Source organism: Cherax quadricarinatus, chromosome 19 (assembly GCF_038502225.1).
Source record: "Cherax quadricarinatus isolate ZL_2023a chromosome 19, ASM3850222v1, whole genome shotgun sequence".
NCBI classification, from domain to species: Eukaryota; Metazoa; Arthropoda; class Malacostraca; order Decapoda; family Parastacidae; genus Cherax; species Cherax quadricarinatus.
The window spans coordinates 22,615,787-22,633,713 of record NC_091310.1 but is presented as its reverse complement, the minus strand read 5'-3'; the positions used below and the strand labels follow the sequence as shown (position 1 = coordinate 22,633,713).

Below are 17,927 nucleotides of genomic sequence, written 5' to 3'. Positions count from 1 at the left end.
AACTACATATGAGTGAGTGCAGGCGAGTACACAGACACACACGAAGACAAGAATATACAAATTTAAAAGGTCCTCGCACAAGCATGAAGTTGAATGAAAATGTTGGTTAGAATTTGGGAAGACTGCTGGGAATAAAAGGTCATCCAAGTGCTTTATGCAATAAAGAAAATTCCTTTCATACACGCAGACCTCTCACTCACCCACTCACCTCACTCCAGCAGAAGGCCGCACAGACCAAGTAACTGACATTAGTACAAATCCCATAGAATTCAAAAAAGAAATGGAAAACATGCCCACTCATTCAGCACCTGGACCAGATTCATGGAATGCTCTATTTATAAAGTGCAAAGTACCACTAGCACGAGCCCTCAGCATTCTTTGGAGAAAGAGCTTAGACGTAGGTGAAATACCGGAGGCCTTAAAGAGTGCAGACATAGCCCCTTTGCATAAGGGAGGTAGCAGAGCACTAGCTAAAAATTACAGACCAGTAACCCTAACTGCTCACATCATAAAAATTTTCGAAAGAGTGATGAGACGGCAGATTACAAATTTCATGGACCAGCACAGCCAACGTAACCCGAACCAGCATGGTTTTAGAGCAGGACGATCATGTCTGTCACAGCTGCTGAACCATTATGACAGAATTACGGAGGCATTGGAAGACGACCAAAACGCAAATGTGAGTTACACAAATTTTGCAAAGGCGTTTGACAAATGAGATCATGGAGTGATAGCGCACAAAATAAAGGTCATGGGCATTACGGGGAAGGTAGGCAGATGGATTTTCGGTTTCCTAACACACACAACACAAAAAGTAGTAGTGAACAGAGCAAGATCCAGCATCAGCGAGGTCAAAAGCTCAGTGCCCCAAGGTACTGTCCTGGCACCTCTGCTGTTCCTCATCCTCATAGCAGACATAGACAAAAACACCCGGCACACTTTTGTATCATCATTTGCAGATGACACTAAAATAAGCATGAAAGTCAGTACGGTAGAGGACACTGAAAAAGTACAGGAAGACAAACAGGGTTTTTCAGTGGGCAGTGGAGAACAACATGACGTTCAATGGTGATAAGTTCCAGCATGGAAAGAATGAAGAACTCGAAAGGAGCACTATATACAAAACTCAAGAGGGTCACCAAACAGAACGTAAGGAACACGTAAAAGACCTGGGAATAATTATGTCAGGGACCGTTCTTTTAAAGACCATAACAAGACAAAGATCACGACAGCCAGGAAGATGACGGGGTGGGTTTTGAGAACTTTCAAAACAAATCGCTAGTGCTCCCTCACTTGGAATATTGCTCAGTGCTGACGGCCCCGTTCAAGGCAGGAGAAATATCAGAGCTGGAACAAATACAAAGATCGTTTACGGCTCACATTGTGCCAGTAAAGGACCTAAACTACTGGGAACGCCTGCAAGTCTTGAACATGTACTCACTGGAGCGGAGGAGAGGGAGGTACATGATAATATAACCTGGAAGGTACTCGAGGGCTTGGTCCCAAATCTGCACACTGCCATAACAACATACTGGAGTGAGAGATATGGGAGGAAGTGTAAAATAAACCCAGTGAGGAGCAGGGGTGCGGTGGGGACAATAAGGCAACACTGTACCAACATCCGGGGTCCCAGACTTTTCAACATCTTACCAGAAGATATCAGAAACACCGCTGGGACAAGTGTTGAAGCCTTCAAGAGGAAACTGGACAAGTATTTTCACCAGGTGCCAGATCAACCACGCTATGATAGATATGTGGGGCAGTGGGCCTCCAGCAGCAACAGCCTGGTTGAGCAGGCAAGCACCAGACGAGCCTGGCCCATGGCCGGGCTCAGAGAGTAGATAAACTCTCGAAACTCTTCAAAGGTATAAGGTATACCCACCCAGTTACTCAACTACCCAGTCGCTCAACTACCCAGTCACTCACCTACCCAGTCACCCACCAAGTCACCCACCAAGTCACCCACCAAGTCACCAAGTCACCCACCAAGTCACCAAGTCACCCACCAAGTCACCAAGTCACCCACCAAGTCACCAAGTCACCCACCAAGTCACCAAGTCACCCACCAAGTCACCAAGTCACCCACCAAGTCACCCACCAAGTCACCCACCAAGTCACCCACCAAGTCACCCACCAAGTCACCCACTCATAAGCTACAACATCACGCAAATAAAAATCCTTCACACACACACACTCCTAATAAAATAACACTAATTCTGTAGTATTAAAATATCAGCCTTCAATTAAAACTCTACATCATCAAGAGGAAGATGGAAAAATTATACATCAAGAGGAAGATGGAAAAATTATACATCAAGAGGAAGATGGAAAAATTATACATCAAGAGGAAGATGGAAAAATTATACATCAAGAGGAAGATGGAAAAATTATACATCAAGAGGAAGATGGAAAAATTATACATCAAGAGGAAGATGGAAAAATTATACATCAAGAGGAAGATGGAAAAATTATACATCAAGAGGAAGATGGAAAAATTATACATCAAGAGGAAGATGGAAAAATTATACATCAAGAGGAAGATGGAAAAATTATACATCAAGAGGAAGATGGAAAAATTATACATCAAGAGGAAGATGGAAAAATTATACGAGGGGAAGATGGGAAAATTATACATAAAGAGATGAAAAAATTATACATCAAGAGATAGGAAAATTATACTTCATGAGGTAAATGGAAACATTATACATCAAGAGGGAGATGAGAAAATCGAGGCACAAGTCTAGGACGTCACCTGACTGATTAATGAACTGATATGACTGAAGCTGCGAACAAAGAGAAAAAATATACTGCACTGTGTTGTACTGTATACAGCAGTGTGTGTCGCACTGTGTGTCGCACTGTGTGTCGCACTGTGTCGCACTGTGTACAGCACTGTGTACAGCACTGTGTCGCACTGTGTACAACACTTTTTGACGTACTGTGTACAGCACTGTGTCGCACCGGGTACAGCACTTTTTGTCGTACTGTGTACAGCACTGTGTCGCACTGTGTGCAGCACTGTGTCGCACTGTGTACAGCACTTTTTGTCGTACTGTGTGGAGCACTGTGTCGCACTGTGTACAGCACTTTTTGTCGCACTGTGTACAATTTTTGTCGTACTGTGTGCAACACTGTGTCGTACTATGTAAAGCACTTTTCGTCGTACTGTGTGCAGCACTGTGTTGTACTGTGTCGCACGGTGTACAGCACTTTTTGTCGTAGTGTGCGCAGCACTGTGTGGTGTACTGTGTGCAGCGCTGTGTCGCACTGTGTACAGCACTTTTTGTCGTAGTGTGTGCAGCACTGTGTATCGCACTGTGCGTTGCACTGTGTGTCGCACTATGTACAGCACTGTGTACAGCACTTTTTGTCGTACTGTGTGCAGCATTGTGTCTCACTGTGTACAGCACTGTGTTGCACTGTGTGTCGCACTGTGTACAGCACTGTGTGTCGTACTGTGTACAACACGTTTTGTCGTACTGTGCAGCATTGTGTCGCACTGTGTGTTGTACTGAGTACACTTTTTGTTGTACTGTGTGTAGCACTGTGTGTTGTACTGTGTGTCGCAATGGTGAGCACTGTGTCGCACTGTGTCGCACGCCACCAGGTATTGACAATGGCCTCGACTACGATGGATATAAGCAGAAAAAATGTATAAACAGAAGAGTTCTCTTGTCTTTATAATTATTAATATTCCCGGGAAGTACTAAACCCGAGTGGGTCAGTCAGTGTAAGGTGCAGTGGAGGTTCTATCCTCCGTCAGTCAGCTGTGTTTATGGTTGACAACCTAAATAATTTTACGCACCTACAAATAGATCAGACCACCACAGCGCACTAGTCTTCGGACGCAGGAAGAACTATTTAAAACTACAAAAAAAAGATATATTCTTGTATGTAGTGGTGAGCTTAATGGTCCTGTTGATGGTTTGACCTCTCTGGATATCCAAGAAACACCTGACACGACCACAAGAACAAATTTCATAAGAACATAAGATTGGAGGAACACTGCACGAACAACTTAATTCTATAAAAACTGCTACAAGAACAATTTAAGGCATCAAGAGTCGGTGTTTACATGCACTGGCAACCTTGACGGTCCTGCTGATGGTTTGACCTCTGGACATCCATGAAAAACACTGACACGACAAAAATGGAAATTTCATTATCTTAAATCTTAAAAAACTGCTACAAGAACAACTTTTAAGCTACAGGAGTCTGTACTCACATGTAGTGGAGATATTAACGGTCCTGCTGATGGTTTGGCCTCTGGGGCTCCAGGTAACACACTGACACGACGACAAGAACAAACTGAGATTTCATAAACTTAAATCTAAACGATGAAAATGCTACAAGAACAATTTAAGGCATCAAGAGTAAGTACTCACATGCAGTGGCGACCTTGACGGTCCTGCTGATGGTTTGACCTCTGGAACTCCAGGCAACACAGTGACAGGTGTAGCCAGCCTCGTCCTGGTCACCAACACCCTCCACTACACTCTTCTCCACCTGCAGCTGCACCTCCATCACCCTCACACCCGTCATGGGGTCCACGAAGGCACTCTCCGTCTCAGTGTTAGGCGCTGGCACTCCTCCGTTACACTTGAAGTGCACTGTACACAAACACACGAACAATTAATAGTGCATCAGTGACTGGAACCAGTTACATTAAATAGCAAGAACAGTCACAACTATTATACTTGAAGTGCACAAACACACGAACAGTTAAAATAAATGAAGTGCACTGTACACAAACACACGAAGAGTTAGTCGTGCACCAGTGACTGGAACCAGTTACAAGAATAGTCAGTGACAAGAATAGTCACCAATTATAAACTGAAGTGCACTGTATGCAAACACACGAACAGTTACTAGAACGGCAGTGACTGGAACCGCTTATAATAAATGGCAAAAAAAAAAAATAATAATGATACTACTATATACCGTAGAAGGTAAGAAAGACTTGAATTATTTTCATTTTTCATTTTTGTAATGAATAATAATCAACAAATCTGTGAAAATTCAATCAACCATCATCATTCTCATAATAGTCATAACAATGTCGTATCGAAATCACAAAATACAATCCACTTTATGACGGATGACGCTGTCAAGCAATAATCGGACAAAAAGAACTAAAACAGTGCAAGACTATATCAAAAAACTGTACCAAAATCTTTCCTTGATCGAAACGTCGTTACAATAAACACTTACACTGTTTCAGGTGTTTCTCATTCAATATACTTCACCAAAATCTGAAAACAAATTTAAAGACGAGAAATATGTTTTAATGGCCATGAGCACAGACAATAACAATGAAAGTTTTTAATAGACAGTCAGACAAAAAACAAACTAAAATAAATTTCTTTAAAATAAACAAGTTAGTTGAAGATTCACTCTCATTAAAACCGGATTATTTTCTTTTGAAAAAAGATCACAAGAGATCTTAAATTAAGTCTGTCCTGTGTTCTGAATTAAAACCTCAGAGAACACTTGCATATTAAAGTTCAATGAACACTTAATGTACACTTTACGTTAAAACTTACTTTTTAATAAATTAGTTTATTGTTTTTGAATGCGGATGACTGTAGCACTAAACATGGTCTCCTGTCTGGTGGACTGTAGCACTAAACATGGTCTCCTGACTGGTGGACTGTAGCACTAAACATGGTCTCCTGACTGGTGGACTGTAGCACTAAACATGGTCTCCTGACTGGTGGACTGTAGCACTAAACATGGTCTCCTGACTGGTGGACTGTAGCACTAAACATGGTCTCCTGTCTGGTGGACTGTAGCACTAAACATGGTCTCCTGACTGGTGGACTGTAGCACTAAACATGGTCTCCTGACTGGTGGACTGTAGCACTAAACATGGTCTCCTGTCTGGTGGACTGTAGCACTAAACATGGTCTCCTGACTGGTGGACTGTAGCACTAAACATGGTCTCCTGACTGGTGGACTGTAGCACTAAACATGGTCTCCTGTCTGGTGGACTGTAGCACTAAACATGGTCTCCTGACTGGTGGACTGTAGCACTAAACATGGTCTCCTGACTGGTGGACTGTAGCACTAAACATGGTCTCCTGACTGGTGGACTGTAGCACTAAACATGGTCTCCTGACTGGTGGACTGTAGCACTAAACATGGTCTCCTGACTGGTGGACTGTAGCACTAAACATGGTCTCCTGACTGGCGGACTGTAGCACTAAACATGGTCTCCTGACTGGTGGTCTGTAACATAAACATGGTCTCCTGACTGGCGGACTGTAGCACTAAACATGGTCTCCTGACTGGTGGTCTGTAACATAAACATGGTCTCCTGACTGGTGGACTGTAGCACTAAACATGGTCTCCTGACTGGTGGTCTGTAACATAAACATGGTCTCCTGACTGGCGGACTGTAGCACTAAACATGGTCTCCTGACTGGTGGTCTGTAAAATAAACATGGTCTCCTGACTGGTGGACTGTAGCACTAAACATGGTCTCCTGACTGGTGGTCTGTAAAATAAACATGGTCTCCTGACTGGTGGACTGTAGCACTAAACATGGTCTCCTGACTGGTGGACTGTAGCACTAAACATGGTCTCCTGACTGGTGGACTGTAGCACTAAACATGGTCTCCTGACTGGTGGTCTGTAACATAAACATGGTCTCCTGACTGGTGGACTGTAGCACTAAACATGGTCTCCTGACTGGTGGTCTGTAACATAAACATGGTCTCCTGACTGGTGGACTGTAGCACTAAACATGGTCTCCTGACTGGTGGACTGTAGCACTAAACATGGTCTCCTGACTGGTGGACTGTAGCACTAAACATGGTCTCCTGACTGGTGGACTGTAGCACTAAACATGGTCTCCTGACTGGTGGTCTGTAACATAAACATGGTCTCCTGACTGGTGGACTGTAGCACTAAACATGGTCTCCTGACTGGTGGACTGTAGCACTAAACATGGTCTCCTGACTGGTGGACTGTAGCACTAAACATGGTCTCCTGACTGGTGGACTGTAGCACTAAACATGGTCTCCTGACTGGTGGACTGTAGCACTAAACATGGTCTCCTGACTGGTGGACTGTAGCACTAAACATGGTCTCCTGACTGGCGGACTGTAGCACTAAACATGGTCTCCTGACTGGTGGTCTGTAACATAAACATGGTCTCCTGACTGGCGGACTGTAGCACTAAACATGGTCTCCTGACTGGTGGTCTGTAAAATAAACATGGTCTCCTGACTGGTGGACTGTAGCACTAAACATGGTCTCCTGACTGGTGGTCTGTAACATAAACATGGTCTCCTGACTGGCGGACTGTAGCACTAAACATGGTCTCCTGACTGGTGGTCTGTAAAATAAACATGGTCTCCTGACTGGTGGACTGTAGCACTAAACATGGTCTCCTGACTGGTGGTCTGTAAAATAAACATGGTCTCCTGACTGGTGGACTGTAGCACTAAACATGGTCTCCTGACTGGTGGACTGTAGCACTAAACATGGTCTCCTGACTGGTGGACTGTAGCACTAAACATGGTCTCCTGACTGGTGGTCTGTAAAATAAACATGGTCTCCTGACTGGTGGACTGTAGCACTAAACATGGTCTCCTGACTGGTGGTCTGTAAAATAAACATGGTCTCCTGACTGGTGGACTGTAGCACTAAACATGGTCTCCTGACTGGCGGACTGTAGCACTAAACATGGTCTCCTGACTGGTGGACTGTAGCACTAAACATGGTCTCCTGACTGGTGGACTGTAGCACTAAACATGGTCTCCTGACTGGTGGTCTGTAACATAAACATGGTCTCCTGACTGGTGGACTGTAGCACTAAACATGGTCTCCTGACTGGTGGACTGTAGCACTAAACATGGTCTCCTGACTGGTGGACTGTAGCACTAAACATGGTCTTCTGACTGGTGGTCTGTAACATAAACATGGTCTCCTGACAGGTGGACTGTAGCACTAAACATGGTCTCCTGACTGGTGGTCTGTAACATAAACATGGTCTCCTGACTGGTGGACTGTAGCACTAAACATGGTCTCCTGACTGGTGGACTGTAGCACTAAACATGGTCTCCTGACTGGTGGTCTGTAACATAAACATGGTCTCCTGACTGGCGGACTGTAGCACTAAACATGGTCTCCTGACTGGTGGACTGTAGCACTAAACATGGTCTCCTGACTGGCGGACTGTAGCACTAAACATGGTCTCCTGACTGGTGGACTGTAGCACTAAACATGGTCTCCTGACTGGTGGACTGTAGCACTAAACATGGTCTCCTGACTGGTGGTCTGTAACATAAACATGGTCTCCTGACTGGCGGACTGTAGCACTAAACATGGTCTCCTGACTGGTGGTCTGTAACATAAACATGGTCTCCTGACTGGTGGACTGTAGCACTAAACATGGTCTCCTGACTGGTGGTCTGTAACATAAACATGGTCTCCTGACTGGTGGTCTGTAACATAAACATGGTCTCCTGACTGGTGGTCTGTAACATAAACATGGTCTCCTGACTAGCGGACTGTAGCACTAAACATGGTCTCCTGACTGGTGGTCTGTAACATAAACATGGTCTCCTGACTGGTGGTCTGTAACATAAACATGGTCTCCTGACTGGTGGTCTGTAACATAAACATGGTCTCCTGACTGGCGGACTGTAGCACTAAACATGGTCTCCTGACTGGTGGTCTGTAACATAAACATGGTCTCCTGACTGGTGGTCTGTAACATAAACATGGTCTCCTGACTGGTGGTCTGTAACATAAACATGGTCTCTTGACTGGTGGACTGTAGCACTAAACATGGTCTCCTGACTGGTGGTCTGTAACATAAACATGGTCTCCTGACTGGTGGTCTGTAACATAAACATGGTCTCCTGACTGGTGGTCTGTAACATAAACATGGTCTCCTGACTGGCGGACTGTAGCACTAAACATGGTCTCCTGACTGGTGGTCTGTAACATAAACATGGTCTCCTGACTAGCGGACTGTAGCACTAAACATGGTCTCCTGACTGGTGGTCTGTAACATAAACATGGTCTCCTGACTGGCGGACTGTAGCACTAAACATGGTCTCCTGACTGGTGGTCTGTAACATAAACATGGTCTCCTGACTGGCGGACTGTAGCACTAAACATGGTCTCCTGACTGGTGGTCTGTAACATAAACATGGTCTCCTGACTGGTGGACTGTAGCACTAAACATGGTCTTCTGACTGGTGGTCTGTAACATAAACATGGTCTCCTGACTGGTGGACTGTAGCACTAAACATGGTCTCCTGACTGGTGGCCTGTAACATAAACATGGTCTCCTGACTGGTGGCCTGTAACATAAACATGGTCTTCTGACTGGTGGTCTGTAACATAAACATGGTCTCCTGACTGGTGGACTGTAGCACTAAACATGGTCTCCTGACTGGTGGACTGTAGCACTAAACATGGTCTTCTGACTGGTGGTCTGTAACATAAACATGGTCTCCTGACTGGTGGTCTGTAGCACTAAACATGGTCTCCTGACTGGTGGACTGTAGCACTAAACATGGTCTCCTGACTGGTGGTCTGTAACATAAACATGGTCTCCTGACTGGTGGACTGTAGCACTAAACATAGTCTCCTGACTGGCAGACTGTAGCACTAAACATGGTCTCCTGACTGGTGGACTGTAGCACTAAACATAGTCTCCTGACTGGTGGACTGTAGCACTAAACATAGTCTCCTGACTGGTGGACTGTAGCACTAAACATAGTCTCCTGACTGGTGGACTGTAGCACTAAACATGGTCTCCTGACTGGTGGACTGTAGCACTAAACATGGTCTCCTGACTGGTGGACTGTAGCACTAAACATGGTCTCCTGACTGGTGGACTGTAGCACTAAACATAGTCTCCTGACTGGTGGACTGTAGCACTAAACATAGTCTCCTGACTGGCAGACTGTAGCACTAAACATGGTCTCCTGACTGGTGGACTGTAGCACTAAACATAGTCTCCTGACTGGTGGACTGTAGCACTAAACATAGTCTCCTGACTGGTGGACTGTAGCACTAAACATGGTCTCCTGACTGGTGGACTGTAGCACTAAACATGGTCTCCTGACTGGTGGACTGTAGCACTAAACATGGTCTCCTGACTGGTGGACTGTAGCACTAAACATGGTCTCCTGACTGGTGGACTGTAGCACTAAACATAGTCTCCTGACTGGTGGACTGTAGCACTAAACATGGTCTCCTGTCTCTAATCATACTGTTATTACTACTACTAATAATAACAACAACTATCATGTCTGAACAAAGATAATGTTTACATAAACCAGTGTTACTCTCCGGGATGAAACACAGACAACCTGTATCCATTAAAATACAGTCGAGGAGCTCAGAACACATTAACCAGATTGCAATTTTTCGACCGCAGTACAATCATTAAAGGGCAACAGTCATTCTGCACATTCACGAGATTTTCTTCGAAATAAAAGCTACGAACATGTACACAGGTCGAGGCTACTGTACAAGTGAACACCAAGTGGTGGTTCAAACTACTTACCTTTAAACAACAAAAAGGCACTATATCGTGACTGGAACAATATACATATACTCTGGACATAGAGAGAGAGTAAGGTTATCACAATGTTTCGATCCGACTTGGACCATTTACAAGTCACACAGTTTGACTTGTAAATAGTCCAAGTAGTAGCGAAACGTCGTCATAAGCTTCTCTCTCGTAAGTGCGGGATATTTGTGTACTTACCTTCAGTCGATTCCAGGAAGCCATCGCCCTTGCGGCTCAGTCACTCACAAGCTGACAATTGTGAAAGGCAAAGTTTGAAGGAAGACGCTAAATGTATTTACTGAGGTTCACATAAACCATATAAACTCGAAGCATATACATACAAGGTTGACAAGTTCATTAACAGCGTTACTCATTAGTCTCTGAGAACGTGTAAGGAACCTCCCGTATGAAGATAGACTTAAAGCCTTAAATCTCCACTCTCTGGAGAGGCGTAGAATGAGGGGAGATATCATTGAAGTGTATAAGTGGATGACGGGCATAAACAAGGGAGACATTAATAAAGTACTGAGGGTGTCGAACCAGGTAAGAACCAGGAATAATGGATTTAAGTTGGATAAATTTAGATTTAGAAAGGACATAGGTAAGTACTGGTTTTCTAACAGAGTTGTAGATGCGTGGAACAGTCTTCCCAGTGGGGTGATAGAGGTTAGGACCTTGGGTAGCTTTAAGAAGAGACTGGACAAATATATGAGTGGGAGGGGCTGGGTTTGATTGGTGTCAAGGGGTACGGGAGTTATTTCTTGAGTAGCTTTAGGTAGATGTCGTTTTGATAAGGACCTGCCTCGTATGGGCCAGTAGGCCTTCTGCAGTGTTCCTACATTCTTATGTTCTTATGTTCTTAAAGTACATCAGGTCCGTCATAGAGTATGCAGCCCTAGCGTGGAGCGCCCCTCCTGAAGGATACCTCAAGTATACCTAAATTCAGGATGCTTCCAGGAGTCAACACCCCTGCGGCCCGACCCCAGACCAAGCTTCATGGTGGATCAAGGCTTAATCAATCAGTTTGTTACTGCTGGCCTCAAGAATCAGAGCCCGGCTAGTCAGGAACTGATTTGAGGAACCTATCACGCTCCATCTTCAAGACAATCATAAGTTTGTTGGTAATTTCCCCTATGCATGAGGGAGAGGGCGTTGAAAAGTCTGGGATCTCTGACACTCAGAAGGAGTTCTCAGTGTAAGCGTCACGCCCCTGCTCTTTACCTGAGGTACTCTACACCGTCTACCCAGTCGTTCTGTAGGCAGGCCTGGGCCCCTCCAGATTTTCCTGGTGTAAATTATCGTATGTTTTTGCTCTACCTTTAATATATCTTTGATGAGTTTCGAGAGTTTTTCTACTCCAGGAGTCCGGCCATGGTCCAGGCTCGTCTGGTGCTCGCCTGGTCAATCAGTTTCTACAATTGCTTTTCTGCCACTTTTGTGAATTGGTTTTAAATGATTATGGCATGACACCTGTGTCTAGGTTCCTTCTCCATAGAATATCCGATCAAAAATGAAAAAAAGTGCAACGAGATTAGTCGTAGACACGTAGGGAAAAAACTATGTAACCATGAACTGTACAACATCAGCTGCATAGTCGAATCTTGCTGCTCTAAGAACTGCTTTCACAAACTTTAAGGAACGACAATTTAGGTCATTACACACAGCTTTGGGAGATGATCTCCTAAGCTGCGGTGTTTCAGGCATATAGGTTGACAGGTAAGACACATATGCAACAGTTAGGTATCTTTATTTTGAAACGTTTCGCCTACACAGTAGGCTTCTTCAGTCGAGTACAGAAAAGTTGATAGAAGCAGAAGATACTTGAAGACGATGTAATCAGTCCATCACCCTTAAAGTTTTGAGGTGGTCAGTCCCTCAGTCTGGAGAGCATTGTTCCATAGAATGAAACATTTACAAAGTCACACTACTGTGACTTTGTAAATGATCCAAGTCACACTACTGTGACTTTGTAAATGATCCAAGTCATACTACTGTGACTTTGTAAATGATCCAAGTCACACTACTGTGACTTTGTAAATGATCAAAGTCACACTACTGTGACTTTGAAAATGATCCAAGTCACACTACTGTGACTTTGTAAATGATCCAAGTCACACTACTGTGACTTTGTAAATGATCCAAGTAACACTACTGTGACTTTGTAAATGATCCAAGTCACACTACTGTGACTTTGTAAATGATCCAAGTAACACTACTGTGACTTTGTAAATGATCCAAGTCATACTACTGTGACTTTGTAAATGATCAAAGTAACAATACTGTGACTTTGTAAATGATCCAAGTCACACAACTGTGACTTTGTAAATGATCCAAGTCACACTACTGTGACTGTAAATGATCCAAGTCACACTACTGTGACTTTGTAAATGATCCAAGTCACACTACTGTGACTTTGTAAATGATCCAAGTCACACTACTGTGACTTTGTAAATGATCCAAGTCACACTACTATGACTCTGTAAATGATCCAAGTCACACTACTGTGACTCTGTAAATGATCCAAGTCACACTACTGTGACTCTGTAAATGATACAAGTCACACTACTGTGACTCTAAATGATCCAAGTCACACTACTGTGACTGTAAATGATCCAAGTCACACTACTGTGTAAATGATCCAAGTCACACTACTGTGACTTTGTAAATGATCCAAGTCACACTACTGTGACTTTGTAAATGATCCAAGTCACACTACTGTGACTTTGTAAATGATCCAAGTCACACTACTGTGACTTTGAAAATGATCCAAGTCACACTACTGTGACTTTGTAAATGATCCAAGTCACACTACTGTGACTTTGTAAATGATCCAAGTAACACTACTGTGACTTTGTAAATGATCCAAGTCACACTACTGTGACTTTGTAAATGATCCAAGTAACACTACTGTGACTTTGTAAATGATCCAAGTCATACTACTGTGACTTTGTAAATGATCAAAGTAACAATACTGTGACTTTGTAAATGATCCAAGTCACACAACTGTGACTTTGTAAATGATCCAAGTCACACTACTGTGACTTTGTAAATGATCCAAGTCACACTACTGTGACTTTGTAAATGATCCAAGTCACACTACTGTGACTTTGTAAATGATCCAAGTCACACTACTGTGACTTTGTAAATGATACAAGCCACACTACTGTGACTTTGTAAATGATCCAAGTCACACTACTGTGACTTTGTAAATGATCCAAGTCACACTACTGTGACTTTGTAAATGATACAAGCCACACTACTGTGACTTTGTAAATGATCCAATTAACACTACTGTGACTTTGTAAATGATCCAAGTCACACTACTGTGACTTTGTAAATGATCCAAGTCACACTACTGTGACTTTGTAAATGATCCAAGTCATACTACTGTGACTTTGTAAATGATCCAAGTAACACTACTGTGACTTTGTAAATGATCCAAGTCACACAACTGTGACTTTGTAAATGATCCAAGTCACACTACTGTAACTCTGTAAATGATCCAAGTCACACTACTGTGACTCTGTAAATGATCCAAGTCACACTACTGTGACTGTAAATGATCCAAGTCACACTACTGTGACTTTGTAAATGATCCAAGTCACACTACTGTGACTCTGTAAATGATCCAAGTCACACTACTGTGACTGTAAATGATCCAAGTCACACTACTGTGATTGTAAATGATCCAAGTCACACTACTGTGACTGTAAATGATCCAAGTCACACTACTGTGACTGTAAATGATCCAAGTCACACTACTGTGACTTTGTAAATGATCCAAGTCACACTACTGTGACTTTGTAAATGATCCAAGTCACACTACTGTGACTTTGTAAATGATCCAAGTCACACTACTATGACTCTGTAAATGATCCAAGTCACACTACTGTGACTCTAAATGATCCAAGTCACACTACTGTGACTGTAAATGATCCAAGTCACACTACTGTGTAAATGATCCAAGTCACACTACTGTGACTTTGTAAATGATCCAAGTCACACTACTGTGACTCTGTAAATGATCCAAGTCACACTACTGTGACTCTGTAAATGATCCAAGTCACACTACTGTGACTTTGTAAATGATCCAAGTCACATGACTGTGACTTTGTAAATGATCCAAGTCACACTACTGTGACTTTGTAAATGATCCAAGTCACACAACTGTGACTTTGTAATGATCCAAGTCACACTACTGTGACTTTGTAAATGATCCAAGTCACACTACTGTGACTGTAAATGATCCAAGTCACACTACTGTGACTTTGTAAATGATCCAAGTCACACTACTGTGACTTTGTAAATGATCCAAGTCACACTACTGTGACTTTGTAATGATCTAAGTCACACTACTGTGACTTTGTAAATGATCCAAGTCACACTACTGTGACTTTGTAAATGATCCAAGTAACACTACTGTGACTTTGTAAATGATCCAAGTCACACTACTGTGACTTTGTAAATGATCCAAGTCACACTACTGTGACTTTGTAAATGATCCAAGTCATACTACTGTGACTTTGTAAATGATCCAAGTCACACTACTGTGACTTTGTAAATGATCCAAGTCACACTACTGTGACTTTGTAAATGATCCAAGTCACACTACTGTGACTTTGTAAATGATCCAAGTCACACTACTGTGACTTTGTAAATGATCCAAGTCACACTACTGTGACTTTGTAAATGATCCAAGTAACACTACTGTGACTTTGTAAATGATCCAAGTCACACTACTGTGACTTTGTAAATGATCCAAGTAACACTACTGTGACTTTGTAAATGATCCAAGTCATACTACTGTGACTTTGTAAATGATCCAAGTAACACTACTGTGACTTTGTAAATGATCCAAGTCACACTACTGTGACTTTGTAAATGATCCAAGTCACACTACTGTGACTTTGTAAATGATCCAAGTAACACTACTGTGACTTTGTAAATGATCCAAGTCACACTACTGTGACTTTGTAAATGATCCAAGTCAGACCTAAACGTCGTCGTAAGTTTCCATGTGCGGGTTATTTATGTACTGTAATAATTTATGTTACGTATAGAGTCGGTGTTTAGGCAGAAATTAACGACTTCTTCTTGAGGAACATGTGTTTAGAGCCTGAAAAAGGGCTCTTGATCCAATGAATTGGAGTTATCTTCCATTTATTTGGTTCAAGCCTCGTTACTACCCCCACCCCCACGGGTTTAACGCACCCCCCAGTTATATAATAATTTTGACTAGTTTCGAGGGTTTTTCTATCTTGAGTTTAGAACACATATATGATCGACCTGGCTGTTGCTGTTACCGAACCGCAGCCATCAAAAATACAACCAGATATAGATAGCTGTGAATTTGCACATGCGCATTTTGGGTTAATTCAAAATTAGAAAGAGTGAAAGTGATAGAGAGAAAAAAAAAGCTATGTAGGTAACTTAGCTTGTAAATAAAGTCAGGAACCTTAACCTAACCTTGTGAAACCCTGTGTAAAAGAGAGAGAGAGAGAGAGAGAGAGAGAGAGAGAGAGAGAGAGAGAGAGAGAGAGAGAGAGAGAGAGAGAGAGAGAGAGAGACAGAAAGCCATCCTCCAGCTCTCTCACTAACACGCCAGACTCTCCCTGCAAAACGCTGCTGGGTCAAGCTATACATATTTTTCTGTACCAAAATCTCCCATCAAATGAAATCTCGTCGTTCGAAATGGAACACAATTTTCAGGAGCGTCCTCCGTGGACCCGCCTCTGCCACCAACCACTTCTACCTTCTATTTTTTAGTTTTATTCTGTGGGTCGTCCTCGACGCGTGACTCGTGCAGCTGTTACTCTTTAATATACCATACCAGAAATATACCTGTGATGTATCAGAGATATGCCTGTGATATATGAGATATGCCTGTGATATACTATACCAGAGATGCCACGTGTGATATATAACAATACATCTGTGATATATAACAATACATCTGTGATATACCAAACCAGAAATATACCTGTAATATACCAGAGTGAATTATGCCATCAAGTAGAAGCAAAGGTGCCATGAGCACACTGACAACATAATTAGTGTAAGGGGCCCATGCCTATTCAACAGCCTCCTAACATAAATAAGGGGGATTACGAATAGACCCCTGGCTGTCTTCAGAGGGGAACATTGATAAGTTCCTGACCTGTCGGAGATGGTTCTTATCTTGGACTGCGTGCGGCCAGCAGTAACAGCCTGGTTGACCAGGCCCTCATCCACTGGGAAGCCTGGTCATGGACCAGGCCGCGAGGGCGTTGACCCCCATCCCCCTGAACACCCTCCAGGAACGTACACTTCAGGTAAACCCGTACGGCTCACACAATACATGAGGAACTGGAGGTAATCAGACTGTATTTAAAGAAGGGAAAGATAGCTATATTTTCTAGGATCAAGAGCCCTTCATCAGCGTCTAGGTTGATGCTTAAACGAAGGTTGTTCAGCGGTTTTTAAAATTAAAATTTAACATAAATACGAAACGCAAAGAAATTTACATTTTTATGGACGCTTGCAAGACATCAAGAGAAAAAGTATTGAAGGGCTTCCCGGCACAGAACAAGCCAAGCGTCCAGCCCAGTCTCACACTAGCAGTGATACTCAGCCAGATTCTTACGTACCTAAGATCAGTCGAAAGATTTAAATCATATCCAAACAATATATATATATATATATATATATATATATATATATATATATATATATATATATATATATATATATATATATATATATATATATATATGGCAGGGCGACAACTGATCAATTCGGACTTCATGGTCTTGTGTGTCACACAGCAGAAGGGAAGTATGCCAGACATGAGGAGGTCATTGACATCATAAAGAGAAGCCTCGCCACAGCCCGTTGCCCAGCTCAACGGGAACCCCAAGTGCAGAGGTCTGATGGAAGTCAAAAGCGTCCTGATGGAGCCACTATACTACCCTGGAAGGATGGAAAGCAGATTGCCTGGGACTACACCTGTGCTGCCACATTGGCAGACGCCTACTTGCCATACTCCGTAGTGGAAAGGGGTGGAGCTGCCAGCCACAGGGAGACCCAGAAGATCCGAAAATATGAAGACCTTCCCCCTTGCTATAACTTCATTCCAATAGGGTCGGAGACCCTTGGAGCATGTGCTCTAAAGTTCCTCAAAGAGCTGGGTGAAAAGCTCATCATAGAAACCAAGGACCACAGGGCGACCAGCTTTCTCTTTCAGAGACTCAGTGTTGCGATCCAGAGAGGAAATGCCTGCAGCATTCTGGGCACGCGGCCCACCGCAGGGGAGCTGGACGAAGTATTCGAGATGTAGCTCTGAGTTATCTATGTTGTTTTACTTTCTGTTGTATTTTTGTGAATGTTTGGCCAATGTATTTTTGTCTTTAAA

At 43.1% G+C, this 17,927-nt stretch overlaps 1 protein-coding gene across 1 annotated transcript in view; it reads right to left on the bottom strand.

Annotated features, from left to right (window-relative positions):
• The window catches only part of LOC128688250 (netrin receptor UNC5B), an 812,793-nt gene that overhangs the window by 560,312 nt on the left and 234,554 nt on the right, over positions 1-17,927 (bottom strand). The window contains exon 4 of the mRNA XM_070086825.1: positions 4,386-4,610. Within this exon, the coding sequence (XP_069942926.1) occupies positions 4,386-4,610 (225 nt within the window). The remainder of the gene's footprint in view (positions 1-4,385; positions 4,611-17,927) is intronic.